Below are 16674 nucleotides of genomic sequence, written 5' to 3'. Positions count from 1 at the left end.
TGTGTACGTGTTCCTTCTGGGAAAGTGTGACCCCATCCAGAACTAGCAGATCAAAATTGTATCCTGAGTTCCAATCCTGCACAATAAGTACCTCTGTCTTATTTGGATTCAGTCTCAGTTTGGAGGTGACTATTTAGTTAATTTTAGGACACCACAGTGTGGCACTGGCCACTGCCTCAACCTGAGATACCAGGAAGAGGTAGAATCACTCCCAAACTGTGTACCTGTTCCTTCTGGGGAAGTGTGACTCTATCCAGAACTGGTAAATCAAAATTATTTCCCAAGTTCCGACCCTACACAATAAGTACCTCCATTTTATTTGGGTTTAGTCTCAATTCGTTATCCCTCATCCAGCCCATCACTGCCTCCAGGCAGGCATTTAGGGAGGTTATGCCTTCTTCTTCTGATGTTGACCTGGAGAAATAGATTTGGGTGTCATCAGCATACTGATAACAGCCTGCACCAACTCTCCGGATAATCTCTCCCAGTGGTTTCATATAGATGTTAGAAACATTGGAGACAGTATGGAATTAAAACTGGACTATAACTGGACTATGAGCTATAGCTGGATTAGCTTGTTTTTCAAAATACATTTTTTAAAAGTCATACATTTTTCAATGTGTCTATGTATTTTGGGAATCCTTCAGCTAGGAAACCAGCTTTTCCTTCTCTCAATTGCAACAGTGGATGACTACAATTACTGAATGATACAATTACTGTGGAATCCAATGACTGTGGTGCCTGGAGTGATGTCCTAGCAATAAGTGCTTCTTCACTTGGGTGCCAGAACTACATTTTCAGCCAAGAAGCGTTAGGGAGGCAGGCGGCTGAATTCTGCACATTGATGTGAACTTAATCTTTGGCTACAGGCCTAGTTTGTAACAAAATTAGGTTTGTTTCCCAGATATTATATAAGCAGTAAAGGAACAAACCCTTAACCCAAACATATTTTAAGTTAAGAGGTGACACTCTGTAATCCTCAAAAAGATCGCATTACTTCATAGTTCAGCAGGTCAACATAGCATGCTTGGAGGGTTCAGTCACTACTGAGATTGAAATAAAAGTGTGTGCATTAAGTTTTTCAAAGGGGTTGCTATGCTCTTCTTCTGCTTTCTGTTCTATTATTCTTTAAATTGTTTTGTAGTAAACAATGATACATGGAAATTAATCAGATATAAGTATACAGACAGCCACCTCTCTCTATTATACCACAATTCATTGTGACAAGATGCACTTAGTGTCTGACATGATGTGCAGCAGTATGGATCTACTGAGCACCACACTGAGTATGCTGCAGACTTGTAAGGCAGACCTGATGCTATAGAGAATGGGTGGCTCCTCAAGCAGCACTACTGCAGTTTCCCCCATGAATGGGAGGAACTGTGGCAGTGCTGCTTGCACAACTGCACATTCCCTACAGCATAGGGGCTGCCTTATGAGTCCACAGCAGACTCAGTGTGTTGTGTAGTGGATCCATATGGCTGTGCATTATGTCAGCCATATGACATTTATTCACACGGGGTGGTATATTCCTCAAGGTGAGAAACTGGTTACCAGCAATGACAACCCCCTAGCTTGCTTTCTATAAAGGAGCTACTGTCTGCACTGTACATTGACAGTATCACAGAAGAGGTATGTTCTCTGCTTTCACCCTTGTATTGCAGTCCTTCCATTTTATTTTCTATTTCCTTTCTTCATGCAGCTGACAAGGACGCTGAAGAATATTACTCAAGAAAGAGGCACCTTCCAGACTTAGCAGCAAGAGGGACCCTCCCTCTCAATGTCATCCAGCTTTCCCAGAAACAGACCACCCAAAGGGAGCGGCCACGCCGTGTGATGAGAGCCATGTCCCAGGATCGGGTGCTGTCCCCAGAGAGGGTCATGCCAGAGGAATTCAGCATGTCTTACGAGAGGATCCTTTCTGATGAACAGCTGCTGTCCACTGAGCGCCTCCATTCCCAAGACCCACTGCTATCTCCAGAGCACTCGGGTTTTGGAGATCAATCAATGTCACGGGCTTTGTCACACTCCGATGTCTTTGTTTCTACACCTGTCTTAGATCGTTACCGGATGACTAAGATGCACTCCCATCCCAGTGCCTCAAATAACTTGTACAACACTTTGAGTATGAACCAATCTTCTGCCAAGCGCCAGGCATTCGCCTCCCGGCGGCACAACACAGTGGAGCAGCTACATTATATCCCAGGATACCATCACCATTATCGCACAGCCAGCAAGACAGAGGTGACTGTTTGATCAGACACTGTGCATTGTAGATAAACCATATGGACTGGGGTGGCCTCAGTGCCCTACACTGCAGTGGCCTTATGGCCAAGATAACCTCTAATTCAATGTCTGAAAAGACAGACTCTGCCGACAGTCCTGTCTGTGTTGTTTTGAAAACTCATCTCCATGTTATTGACACAAGAAGGAAAAAACAAAACCTGAACAGGGAGAGATACAGGTAAGATTGCCTGACAAGCTCAGTTTCTGTCAAAGAAAGCCATACCAGATGATGGCTCTTTTCAAGGACTTATCTGCAGCTACTCTCCCTTGTTTACCAAGGTAGGACTGCTACACCCATCACAACAAACAGAGAAGAACCTCACACACAGTTGGTATAATATAGCCAAGTTGACAAGTGTTCTGGTCTGGCACAGTGGGATCCTATTATGTTCCCAGTGCTTGCCAGGTGTTGAATTTTACCATTACTCCTTGACAATAGTCTTGGCTGAGGGCAGTCCCAGCTAAGATCCATCCTGTACATTAGAAGGTGGTAACCCATTTTCAAGTAGTCATGGGTCTTTCTGGTCCTTGGAGAAATTCCATTGGTAAACACTATTACCTAGCTAATAGATTTAGTGACTTTGGTTGCCATAGTTTGGAAGCCACATGGTTTTACATGTAACTGTGAAACAGAACTACTCCAGTGCCTATAGAATACCAGCCCTCTAGATGGAAGGAGGAGTGAGATGGATTTGTTTATAAGCACAATTCTGCCACTAAGGGTTCGCCACCCCCACCCCTTCTTCCATCCATCTTTACATCTGTAAATTCCCAGTATGTACATAATAATAATAATATTAATTAATTAATTATAATAATAAAAGACAAGAGACAAAATTGCTTCTCAGTATCAAGAGGCACCAAAATCTCACCCATTTTTAAACACAGGAATGGCCTCCATTTTGTGTTCTAGATGGTGCCTATGAAAGAGACAGCAAGGCATGAGAGATGTAGAGTAGCTGTAACCTAATGATCATGTTCTGAAGAGCTCGTCATTAGCACAGTCTATACTTGGTTTCTTGCTTGATTACAACATTGGCCACTCCTAAGGAGGACTGGCCATTGTGCAGCATTCTTTTAGAAAGATTCCTCTTTCAAACTTTTGTTGTTGCTTTCATCCCGGCAAGTGGCCCAACAACATTTTTTGGAGTCCCAGTCTTGCTGCATCTTAATCCCATCCAGCAGATGCTTGAGCATCTCATATACCAGTTAGGCACATTGTACACCTATTGTGCAGTGGTAATTAGACACTGAGTGTCTGTAAAACCTTTCAAACAAACGTTTGTAGGTCCAGCATTGGTTGGATTTTGCATATTGGGGACATGTTAATTCTAATTAACATGTCCTGTACATAGACACACCCCATTTCCTTGCCTGGTCCTGAGCTCTGATTCAATGATTGAATGTGGTGACCAGGCCTGTATGGGGTTTGTGGAATGTTCCATTAAGTACTTGCTCCCCCACCCCCGCCCATGTTACAAATGCTCATGCCAATTCTGTACAATGGCATCTGGAACTCTTGTGGAATTAAGCACCCACATTGCTTAATGGTCTAAACATGTGCATTTGATCAAGAACTCTTGGTTTTCCTGGAATTCCCCTTCATCAGAGTTCTCTGCAGGTGGTTTTGCACGGTGGACTTATATTCTCTCTGCATTTTTCAGAGAGGCACCTGCATGAAGGAGGATACCGTGGTTTTTTGGTGGGGTTTTTTGGGGGGGGGGTTGGTTGGTTGGTTAGTACCATGACTTCATTTATAGAACCAGGGGGAAAAGAAAAAAAAACAGCCACAGGTCTGCTTTTTTTCTGGCATGTTAAATGTTTGCAGACTGCTAGTGGAGCCATAACAAATACTGTGCTTTACTTAACAGAAACTGGGCTGGGAAGGAACAGAAGCTGTAATGGCCTTATCTAGTTACTGTTCATGTCCTGCTGCTCTCAAGCCACAGACATAAGCTTTGAACTAGTTAACAACAATTGTAATGCTCACAGGTAAGGCCACAACAAGGTGAGGGAGAGGCAGTCTTTTCTGAGCACTCTATAATATGTGCCATTTCCTTATCTTCAGTGTAGTTGTCTTCAAATCTCTGGTGCCCAATAAGATGGTCAATAAAAGCATTTTACCTGCAAGGGCAGTACTACCATGGTTCCTCCCCAGAAGGATAAGGACCCTGTGCCCTCTTGATGCCATCTGTACAGGATGTGTCGTTTCCATTTTCCATAATGTAAACCAAGAGACAGTCATTCATTACATGGGTGACATATCAGAGAGGTGATGCAAGCCCTTGACTCACTGATGCAATGAGCAAAGGGATATTTTTTTTTAGCATTGCAGCACAGGGACACATATGATAGTGCTGAGGGGGTCTGGGCTGTTTTCTTAGGTGTTTCCCGAGGTCACTACAAATCTGTTTGAGAGAATGTATAGATGCCAATATTATGTGGTCCATTTTCAGACCTTCTCCTGACCTTCTGTAGTTACACAATAATCTGCAAAGCAGTAGTGGACTCTGCTCCTGTCTGCTGGGCCTTCTTCATATGTTTCACAAACACCATAGTTGCTGCCAGAAACTGCTTGTGTGTCGCAGGGGATCCACACAGTTGCTGGGACATTTTGACTGTAGCACAGCTTTCACCCTTGCAGAGGCAGTTTTCAGTGGGAACTATGCTGCCTGTGTAACAGATGAAGAGATCCTCAATCTTTCAGCAGCTAGTGTGCCCTACAGAAATCACCAGGACAGCCTTCAGTACAAACCCTCCTTACAATACAGAGCTGCAGTGGTACCCCCAGTGAAATTCCTGATGTCCCATCTGCCTGGGATTTGGCGGACACTTGAACATGATGGCTTGAGGTGTTCTGATTGTTGCTCTAGGTGAATAGATGAAGCAAGCAGCCCTGTTTACTTTGTCTTTATTAGCATTTAGAGCTCTGCTCTGGTATGAAGTTGGCTGAAGCTTGGTGCTCAGCTGGAATTCTAGTCTCCAATCCATTTGCAGTGAGATGCAGGGCATCCTAATCTCTAGCCCCAAGTGAAGTTTCCGATTGCTTGCACACTGCTGAGACAGGGAGCACATATCTTGTGAGCAGTGCAGCCAGGCAGAGTGTCCTTCAAGGGTTGGTAATTCCAGCTCTTTTACTTCTTGGCTAAATGAAGTTGCAGTGGAGTAGGTTTAGAGGAAATGTTGTCCATTACCTCGGTCTTACATCCTAACCCTAAGAGCAGTTGACAACAGTACTGTTTATTTCATTTTATTCTTTAAATACTATTTCAGATGTTTCCTTCCAACAACAGTGGTTGAAATTGGGGGGAAATCAGTACCCAGTTAAATATGTGACTGATGTAATGACTAACTTTTATCATTTTGATGGAACATCCAGCAAGGAAGTCAATCATCAGCCATAGGCTTCAGAATTGCAGCTATGAGCTCAGAAACCAACAGACAGAAAGAGCAGCATTTGCAGGGGGTATGAATTCTAAACTAAGGATTGCTCAGTCATCATAGATAGGCAGGGGGGTTTGACATCCCTAACATTCTCCAGTGCTACAGTGGGCCAATTTCAATCTGTGACATAGAAAGTGCAAGGTGGATATGATATCAGAGATTTTAGCTTGGTGGGGAAATCCAAGTAAATAATACACATCTTCTCCCTTTTCTCTGATGACATAAACATTGTTCTCTCGCGAACTCCACATCCGCAGGTTTCATTACTTCCTTGAATTCATCTGCCTTTCAAAAGCCATCTCCTCAGCTTTTACTCAGGAGAACAACAGAAAATGTCCATATTCCAAGCAGAACAGAGTTCCTTGATGTGTTATTAGATACTTCTAAATCTACAGGTTTCCAAATAATGCTCCACTAGAGGGTTTCCTCAACAGTGCATGGATAGTGGGGAGGAGGAGGAGGAGGAGGCTTGTGCTGTAATTCTACAAAGCTCCATACATGCAGCCGCAGGTTTGGGAGGTGCTTGTACTGCAGCTATTTGAACAGGCAAGTCCACTTTAAATTGAAAAGTGAGCTTGCCTATTCCCCTGTGCAAGTGGCGGAAGTAGAAACCACAAAGACACTTCTGGCTACATGCACAGCTCCTCCCTACATAATCGTACACTCAACAGGGTGAGAACCTGACAATACTGGTAAGCATGGCCAGCTTCATAATGAGGCACACAGAGGCAGTCACGTCAGATGGCAGATTGTCAGGGGCAGCGGGGGGGGAGTAGTTGCTGCCTTAGTCGCACCTACATGCCCTATCCTCACCACGTCTGTGGAGGAAAGTGGTGGGTAGAGTGTCTTGGGAGAGACACTCTAGTTTACCACTTCCCTCTCCTCCACATTGCCTCTTCTGCTCCATCTCAACCTCCTTTTCAAATACACCGTACTGAGGAGGAGTACAGAGGAGGCAGTCCTTGCATGCTGCTACCAACCCAGGAAGTAGCAGGCAGGTGAGGCAGCAGGGGAGGACAGGAAGCCAGGATGCCCCACTACAGGTGCCCACATGTCTTTTTTTTGGTAACTCTACCTGCATGGCATACTGTATGTTTATTGCATTCACACATTGCATTGTGAAGTAGACCCTTGCCATGTCTTAGGTATACATGTGAAAGCCTATATGTGTGAAGAGGCCCTAAGACAGCAGCTTTGATTGATTCCACCTGTTTTTATAGCATATCCTACAAGTGAGTAGGCAGCTCTGCATAGCCCAAACAGCATTACCTTCTGCTGGGTTCTGTTCAAGTATTTATCAGCATGAAAACAGAAAGAGAGAAAAACACATTCAAACTAAAGTCCTACATGATACAGTTTTTCACAACAAACAGATAGGAAACAGCTCTCAGAAAAAGAAAAAACCATGTGCACCATCCATGTCTACAGGAAATGTTATATCCTAAAAGCTGCAGTCTGTGTTTTATTGAACAGGGTTAATCTTTCTCTCCCCCCGCCCCCACACCATGTGTTCTCTGATGTTCAACTCTCAAACTGCACAGGTTCGTGGGGGTGGGGGGGGCAGTTTCAAGGGCAAAAGCTATGCTTTCCCTTCTCAGATGTAACTGTGGACACCAACTCTGCTTCCCAGCACCTCCAGGCAACACGTGCCAAGTGCAGCTCCCACTCGTGGACCTACATATCCCACTGCCTACACAGAGCATTCATTGTAGCAAAGAGAGCTACCGCAGAATAGCCAAATCATTCCAAATGTTTGCTTTGAGGGGCTGGGAATGTGTAAATGGAAATTATGTCCTTGCAGGTTACGGGGGAGGGGGGCAACCAGAATCTTTGGGCTCCTGGATGGAATCACTTGTCTAGAGAACTATGAACCCCTTAACTTACTTTGCTTTCTCATTTATTTTCATGATCACATGGTTTAAATCAAGTGAACCAAAAGCAAAGAAAAAAAGCCCCGTGGTGATAAGCTTCCAGCCATGGCTCATCTTGAGATGATAAGTGGCAAGGATGTGCAATCAATGTATTATCTTTGGGAACCAGAGTTGAGTGGAGGGTTCACTACAGTGAGGTGACTAGAAAGGGGCTGGAAGTAGCATGCAAAGCATTATGGGTCAGTGAATAATCAGCATTATTGATTCAAAACAACCACCTGAATCCATTATTCTGATTCTCTCTGCCTATATGGGAGTTACCTTCTCACAGGAACCACTCTTTTGGACACTGAGTAGCCTTCATGAAGTTAAGATTTTTTTAAAAAAAAAATTCTACCATATGACTGATTAGCTGTTCTGAATTTCCTTAGCAGACAAGCTCAGACCTCCACTGAAGGTTCTTTGATTCATATCAGTTTCCTGTGTTCATATTTCATAGGGGCTAAAATTTCAGGAAATGCTGAAAAGCTAGATTAGGTATTTTCCCTGAAAAGCCTTAGCAATAATTCTGGATGAGGTTGGGTCTCACATTACAACCACCTGTGTGTTGTATGTTCGTTGCAAAATAACAGACGATTGAGCCTGATATCCGAGGTGTCTTCACTGAGTTGTAGAGGCAGCAGATACAATACATTAAAACCTCTGTTTCATCTGCTGAAGGCATGTGGGGATGAAGGGAGACAGATAAATTCTGTTCTAATGATATTTATGTAAATCTGGGGGGTGGGAGGGGGATAAAGATCCATAATCTCATTAGTTAGCAAAATGGCATTTGGTGTCTCTTGTGACCCTTCATGATCTGTGGGCATTCTCACCGTGGGCGCAAACAGCGAGGATCGCGCCATACTGTGTTGCTCTAACCACATGCTTTGCAACTGCTTCTCCAAGCCTTCATCCCACAAGCTGACAAGGAATTCTTGAGCAAGAGTTTCTAGCCTCCAAGGAAGCCAATACTTACTGTAACCAGCTTTGTTTGGGGATACAGTTTCCTGAGGGGAAGGTTGAATGTCCGACCCTCTTTGTGCTTTAGCCCAGTGTATGGAATCCATGTTTATTCTCCAGTAGTTCTGATGAGAAAGTACATTTGTATCTGTATCTTTGCACAGACTCTTGGTTACGCATTAAGCTTCAAGGCAGCAAGCAGTATGTGACTTGTTTTTCTCCGTATTATCCTTGTTGTTATACTTACCTGTAAAAGCACATTCTGTAGGTACTGTAAACAAAAACTATTACCAGTTTAGTAAAAATTTAGAGTCTTAAGGATTTTTTCCACTTTTGTCAGTAACAAATATTTATGGATTCAGAAATAAAGCAATTTCAACAGAAAAAAACACCTCTGTTTCTTTTTTTATACACATTGGAGAAACTCAGAGGCCATCTTTTTTGGCTGCCTTTCCAAACTCTGTAAGCCAGGGCTGCTCAGCGTTGGCCTTCCTGCAGATATTGGCCTATAACTCCCATAATACCTGGCTATTGGCCACTGTGGCTGGGAACTATGGGAGTTATAGTCCCAAAACAGCTGGAGGGGCCTAAGTTGAGCTGAGCTGTAAGCAGAGACTAAGATAGATATAGACAGACAGACAGACGTGTGTATGTGTTTGAAGAGGAACTATTAAATAAATGCTTTGAATTTAAGAGTGTTCTTTTTTTACTTGCTTGGTCAAATTTGCATTAAGTTGCTGTATTGCATCTAGAAGCTTTGATTTCTTTATTGTGGGGGGAGGCAGGGATGCAAAGGCAAGATTGATAATGCATGCACAACAACCTTTCAGCAAACTCAGTAGCAACACACAGGCAAACATTTCTGTTGTTGCAGTTCAGGGGTGGTCTACATCAGAGAACTCACAAAATTTCCCGCAAAGGTTCTACTTCCTTCCCAGTCTGCACAACATTCCACAAGGAATTATGATCCCACATTACCATCCCTGAAAGGCTATTCAAGGAAGTAAAACCTTCAGGGGGCATTGCTGCCTGCTATTATAGAAAAAAGTGGGCAAATGCTCAGTGGTACAGTGCATATTTTGCATGCAGAAGGTCCTGACTTCAGTCCCTGGCCACTCTAGGTAGAGTGGGAAAAGATCTCTGTATGAAACCCTGGAGAATCACTCCCAGGCAGTGTAGACAACACAGAGCTAGATGGGCTAAGGGTTTGACTCAGGATAAAGTAGCTTCATATGTTCCAAAGAGAAGCCAAGGTATAAGACAAGCCTGCAGGCATCTACCCCACTTATTTTATGGCTAAGGTTCTTCAATAATCAGTCCCTTACTCTCAAAAGACACTCAATGTCACATTCATAGATCTCATTGTACTCTGACTTCGTAGCTTGATATACTACTGCACTGACTTTGGTATCGTAGGTCAATGCTGAGGTTACCTTGTAACCTCAGTCAGAGCCACTGGTCCATGTCTCTCCCAACAATGTCTTATCTATTCCAGAAGATCAGCAAAGGAAATTGCACTTTTGTCATTCCTAGTAGGCCATGGGTGACCAATCTGCCACATGAGAGCCACATGGCACCAGCAGTGGGCATTTTGGCTGGACAGGTTCAGGAGTCCTTGAGCCTGTTCTGTGGCATACAGCCAGGCTGACATTCCTGCCTGCCTCTCGCACTACACTGCAGATCTCTCCCCAGCTCACAAGATTAGATGCAAACCAATGCCAGGGCTTCAGGGGGCTGCTGCATATGATGGCCATGCACAGCAGAGTAGCATGCTCTCATCATTTAGACTTGACTTGTGCCACACTTCCCCAAAAAGGGTTGGCTGCTACGGAGTAATTACTTATCCTCTGTAAGTAATTGAACAGGAAGCCAACTGAGAAACAAGAGTTTGATATTTATAACTAACTAAACATAGGTTAAGAAAACAGTAAACAGACTTAACAATCTCTTGTGCAGAGAGAAGGAGGACCAATCAATTTGTATTCGAATTCAACACAAATGAGGAGCAGACAGACAAACTGCTACTCTACCCCAAGTCAGTACATAGATACATTCAACGATAGACAAGCATGCCCCACACAAAGAATTGAAACAATGTCCATGGCAAAATCCCAAAACTCCCCTATTGAATTCTGAATCCCCTGTTTTGTTTTATGGTGTGATGCAATCTTTCCTTTTCCTGACAGCAGCAATGTTGTCTCTGAATCTGGCATGCCTTCAATCTTGTGCCAATCTGTAGGTTCTGGCACTTCTCTTTTTTGGATGCCAATGACAATCTTTTAGGTGGAATCTGTTTATTAATTCTGCTTGAGCGCCTCACTTCTTGTTCCATCTCGATCTCCCCTTCTTGATTGGATCTCTCTGGTTCCATCTCAATCTTATTATTTATTTATTTATATCCCTCTCTTCCTCCAAGGAGCCCAGAGCGGTGTACTACATACTTCCCTTTCACCATTGAGTATATTATATCATAGCCTATGATTATTTGCTCATTTTGTGGTTATGGTTGCTGTTCAGCCTCTTCACATCACAAACAGACATCACATCGGAATTTGATTTTTTCCTCTCATCAAAATACGCAACCCTGCACAGTCTCTGTGGTATGATAAAGTATTCTGTTGCTTCTGCTAGTACATAACCTATGAATATTCCTTCTTCACTTCTGCAATCTAATTTTCTTCTTAGTTTTTTAGGAATATATGCATGTGCTTTGCATCCAAATATCCTAATATGTAAGTTAGGTTTTGTCCCATTCCACTGTTCAAAGGGTGTTACTCCTTTAGTTTTAGCTGGAAGTCTATTCTGCAAATAAGTTGCAGTTATTACAGCTTCTCCCCAATATCTGTTTTCCAGACCTGAGTCAAGCAGCATACTTCTAGACATTTCCATCACAGTTCTGGTCTTTCTCTCTGCCGCTCCATTTTGCTCTGGAGCATAAGGTATTGTTCTCTCGTGTTTAATTCCTTGTTCTTTTAAGTATTGCTCAATATCTTTCCCAGTATGTTCGCCACCATTATCAGTGTGCAAAGTCTTAGGTTTTCTTCCAAATCTGTTGCTTACTCTAGCCACATATTCTTTAAGTTTTAGCAACACTTCACTTTTCTCTTTGAGTAGGTAAGTGTAAGTATAGCAAGAAAAATCATCTATGAAAGTCAGGAAATAGAGATTCTTTTCCGGTGTCTTTACCAGAAAGGGCCAACAAATATCATTGTGAATCAAATCCAAAACCTCATTGGATTGCCTTTCTGTGGTTGATGAATATGTTCCCCTTGATGCTTTTTACTTTAGCACATTCAATGCATTTGACTTCAGATTTGCATAGTTTAACTTGTAGGCTTCTTGCCAATTGTTCCTTTAATAATTTTGAAATGCATTCCTTGCTTGGATGCCAAAATCTGTGATGTCATAAACTCATGCAATCTTTGTGTGCACACTCACTTGCAACATTAGCTTGCTCTCTTTTGCAGTCTATTTCATATAGTTGATCATCTTTCAATATGCCTTTCATTGGAAGTTTTCCTCCTCTGAAAATAAATAGGGATGTGCACGGACTGATTTTTGCCATTCGTTTCGATTTCAGACAAAATTTGAACTGGTCCGCAAACTGGTTCGATTGAACTGGCTCAAACTGGCTCCACCCAGTTCGGTGGTTCAAGGGGCTGTGCTTGTAAAGGGGAATCCAATGAGGATTCTCCGGATCCTAAAGGGCAGCTGGTGGCAGCGGGGGTGAGAGGCACCTATAAACATAGATGTAAGGTGCTTACCCGTCCTTGACACCCTGACGCTCACCCCAGAAGCCTGCCCATGTGGTGGTGGTATGGTTCCAGAATTGACCTGGCCTCCACGGATGTGTACAGTCTGTTTGTGTGACCTCCATGGCATCAATACTGGAACTGCACTGACACCGCACGGGCGGGCTGCTGAGGGGAGCACTGGGGTTTTGAAGACCAGTATGCACCTTACATCTACCTTCTCAGGGCCACCCATCCCACCCTTTAGAAGCATTTTCAAGCCAGGATTCCCTTTTGCTACAAGCGTAGCCCCTCAAACTATTAAATGGCAGTGAACCAGTCTGCCATGGTCCAGGCTTAGTTTGGTTTGATTGTGGAGCAGCCCACCTCTCCTGGAGGCCAGTCCAGATTGCAATTGAACCATCGAACCAGCCCAGTTTGTGGCAGACCAGTTTGCTACTGAGCAGTTTGTTCACACCCCTACAAAAAAAAAGCAATGTTCCCTTCTGAAAAAAACCTCTATATCAATGCCTTGTGGCTGTTTTTACACTCATTAAACTGTTTTGCAAACTTGAAACATAGTATGCCCCTGGAATACAAACTCATTAACTCTATTTGGACCAAGATTACACTTCAGATAAACTGTCCCCTTCCCTTCTGCAAAAATGTTTTGCCCATTAGCAAGGTATATAGGACTTTTATATTCCATGCTTATCTCAGAGAAATCTTGCAAATTATTGAAGGAATCTGAAGTAGCTCCACTATCCAAATTTATTTTGGATCTACTTTGACTTGCATCAACCCTGCAGATGATTTCTTTTTGCAGCACACAATTTTTCATCATTTTCAGCATTATTTTCGTTGCTTTCACTTTTGCATAGGCAACTTTGTTTGTTAGAAAGTCCTTTTTTTTCTGGAATTTAGTTGTATTCCCATTTTATCTATCTATCTATCTATCAAATTTGTATACCGCCCCAAACTTTGTATACCGCCCCAAACTTTATTCTCTGGGAAGTTTAGAACAACAATAAAACAAGTTAAAACACCAAAAATAAAAACCTTAAAACAATTTAAATCCACAGTCAAATTAAAAAATCTTTGGGTAAAAGATAAGTCTTTAGGTACCTTTTAAAATTTGTCAGAGATTGGGAGGCTCTAATTTCCAGAGTCTCGGGGCAGCAACAGAGAAGGCCCATGTTTGTGTGGCCACCTGTCAAGCTGGTTGCAACTGCAAATGAACCTCTCCAGATTATCTCAATGGGCGATGGGGATCATGGTGAAGAAGACATTCTCTTAAATACCCAGACATTCTCTTAAATACTTTTCTCTGTTGAGAATCATTCCCTTGCTCTTTATTAGGACATGCATTCCTTAAATGCAAGGTGCTTCCACATATAAAACATTGCCTACCATCAGTAACTTCGTAGGCTCAATTTTAACTGATTCCCCCCTTTCTGTTTGCTTTTTCAAATTAAACTCTTGGAAACATTCTGACACAAAACTCAAAGTCACCTTTTCTTTAATTAGTAAAAAAATATATTTTAGGCAAGGTATTAAGTACAAGTCCAAACTTTGCTAGTTCAGGCATATTTATCTCCTGGAGTTTTAATTATTTCCATTCCAAAAATGAGCATGTGTGCTCTTGCAAACTTTCTCCCTCTCTGAATCTTTTATTACACAACAGCATAAGAGAAACTTGACTATTCGTGGTTCTTTGTTGAAAGATCTCCTTCAATCTTTCCCACATCTCTCTTGCTTTATTTTTGTCTTCTATATATGATAGAATAACTGATCACTTACAGTCAAAGATACGTGTTCTATGGCATGCTTATTTGCAGAATCCCATTTTCACTGTTTCTCTTCATTCTTTGTTACTCCAGAAGGAGGAAAGATTCAAAGAGAGAGAGAGTTTGCAAGAGCAAATATGCTCATTTTGTGGAATACAATAAACAGACTAATAGTCCCTTTACACAGAGAGAGAGAACCTCTCAGTTTGAATTGAATACAAGTGAGGGGCAGACAAACAAACTGTGACTCCACCCCCAAGCCACTTAGACATATTCAAACATAGACAAGCATGTCCCATACAAAGAACAGAGACAATGTCCACGGCAAAATCCCCACATTGGCCATCACTGTAGAAGCTCTTTCAACAGTATTGGATAGTGCTTGTTATGAAATATTGATGACATGACTGTAGGATTAACATTCACAGGGATTCTCTTGTGTACTTCTGTTTATTCAAGGCTTTTGCTTCAGGCAAGCATTGCTTGCTTCTTTTTATTTACAGCTTTCCTACTGGAGCTATACTCTTCAGAGTTTAGCAAAGCAGCAGTTTCCATAATCCACCGACATCATCAGAAATGTTTGGAAACCCTTACCCAAAGGGTTTGGTACAAATGGGAGCTTTTCACCCTTAAACAGTTTATGCAGGGAATCAGACTGTATTGAGTCCATGGAAGGAGGGGGTTATTAGTCAACCTATCTCCTGACATGGTCCCAATACAGCTGTTATTTACTCAGTTAAGAACAAGCCCCTCATCCTAATAAGACTTAACATCTCATGTAGTTTGGTCCACTGTGTCTCAATATGCAGCATTTCAAATAAGAATTTCTATGGTGGGTTTTGAGTTGTCTGAAACAAGCATGTTAGAGGAGATATGGTGTTGCTATGGTGCTGCTGTGTATTCAGACAGAGGTGTGTGTGTGTTTGTGTGTGTGAGAGAGAGAGAGAGAGAGAGAGAGATCACAGTATGCCTCCTGCCGATCTCTGGATTAAAAATGCCAACTTTTCTCTGACAGGAGACCATCAGTAATTCAGCAGATGCAACTTTGCCCATCCTTACATCTGCTTGCCAGAAAATCTGCTGAATTTCTGCTTGTTATACAGTTGTTACAGACACAGGGTCCTGCCAGAAAAAAAGACTCCCTAGTTGTTAGCAAGCTGTATGTATATGTATATACACAGTAGTGTGTGATGACAAGTTAAAAAGGGAAAGAAGAATTGCAGTCCTAAAATGAATGCAGGCATCGCAGTAAACCTGCCATGACTAGCTAAAGTGTTTTTGTGTGAGTTCCATTATTATTTAGTAGCATTTCCTACCCCACCTCCTTTATGCTGTCTGACACTGCAGTAGGCTATGTCTTTGGAAAGAGGCTTTGCTTAGGCCCACATGATGAGAGGCAGATAGACAGAGAAAGCAAACAAGCAGCTGAGGAACCCAGCATCCCAGATGATCACAGTGGATTAGTACTTGGGAGCCAAATACTAAGGCAACAGCTTAGCAATGCTTTTAAAGCAAGAAAAAGTTGGCTATGATGAGACCTGAGATTTGTTCACGTAATCAAGATCCAGGGGCTATTTTGGTGCCACTATCCTAAAATAACACCAGGGAAGCAATACAAAGAAGGGATTCTTGAATATCTTAGGTAACATACATTACTTAAGTAACATACATTACTTACAATGAGCAGGTTTAGACATGACTTTTCATGACTTGACAATTGCAACGGTAAGTGGTACATTGCACGTATTAGTGGACCATCACCAATTTAATCATAAGAACATAAGAACAGCCCTGCTGGATCAGGCCCAAGGCCCATCTAGTCCAGCATCCTGTTTCATACAGTGGCCCACCAGATGCCCCTGGAAGCCACAGGCAGGAGTTGAGGGCAAGCCCTCTCTCCTGCTGTCACTCCCCTGCAACTGGTACTCAGAGGCATCCTGCCTTTGAGGCTGGAGGTGGCCTTTAGCCCTCCAACTAGTAGCCAATGATAGACCTCTCCTCCATGAAGTTATCCAAACCCCTCTTAAAGCCTTCCAGGTTGTTGGCTGTCACCACATCTCGTGGCAGAGAATTCCACAAGTTGATTATGCCACAGAATTCCACAAGTTATATGGAACAAGTTATATGTGGCATATTCCATAAGAATATGCCACAGAATTCCACAAGTTGATTATTAAGAGTTTTCACCATACTCCTCATTTTGGAGAAGTTTCCTCTTCTGAAATTCAAAGTGTCTGTGTTAGACTTCTTTGGTGATTCTCTCCCCACATGTATGCTGAATTTGATCGCACTGTGGTCACTGTTCCCTAAAGGGTCAATGACACTGACATTGTTCCCTAAAGGGTCAATGACACTCACCAGGTTCTGGGTGCCACTCAGGATTAAGTCCAAGGTCGCCTTCTCTCTGGTCGGTTCCAAGACCAACTGTTCTAGGGCACAGTCATTTAGCGTATCTAGAAATTTGACCTCTTTGTCATTACCTGACTGTGAAGTTACCCAGTCTATGTGTGGGGAATTGAAGTCACCCATTATCACAGCCCTGCCTCTCCTTGA

At 42.7% G+C, this 16674-nt stretch overlaps 1 protein-coding gene across 6 annotated transcripts in view; it reads left to right on the top strand.

Annotated features, from left to right (window-relative positions):
* Positions 1-9099, top strand: part of SHISA6 (shisa family member 6) — a 417240-nt gene extending 408141 nt beyond the window's left edge. For 5 of the 6 annotated variants that reach the window (XM_053298957.1, XM_053298956.1, XM_053298958.1 and 2 more), the window contains one exon: positions 1703-9099. In XM_053298957.1, the coding sequence (XP_053154932.1) occupies positions 1703-2256 (554 nt within the window). In that variant the 3' untranslated portion in view covers positions 2257-9099. The remainder of the gene's footprint in view (positions 1-1702) is intronic. The other variant, XM_053298960.1, reaches the window with a different exon arrangement.
* Positions 9100-16674: the final 7575 nt, after the last annotated feature.

The sequence above is a fragment of the Hemicordylus capensis genome, chromosome 2, assembly GCF_027244095.1.
Source record: "Hemicordylus capensis ecotype Gifberg chromosome 2, rHemCap1.1.pri, whole genome shotgun sequence".
In the NCBI taxonomy this organism is placed as follows: Eukaryota; Metazoa; Chordata; class Lepidosauria; order Squamata; family Cordylidae; genus Hemicordylus; species Hemicordylus capensis.
The sequence above is the reverse complement of the archived record's forward strand: the minus strand, read 5'-3'. Positions and strand labels throughout refer to the sequence as shown.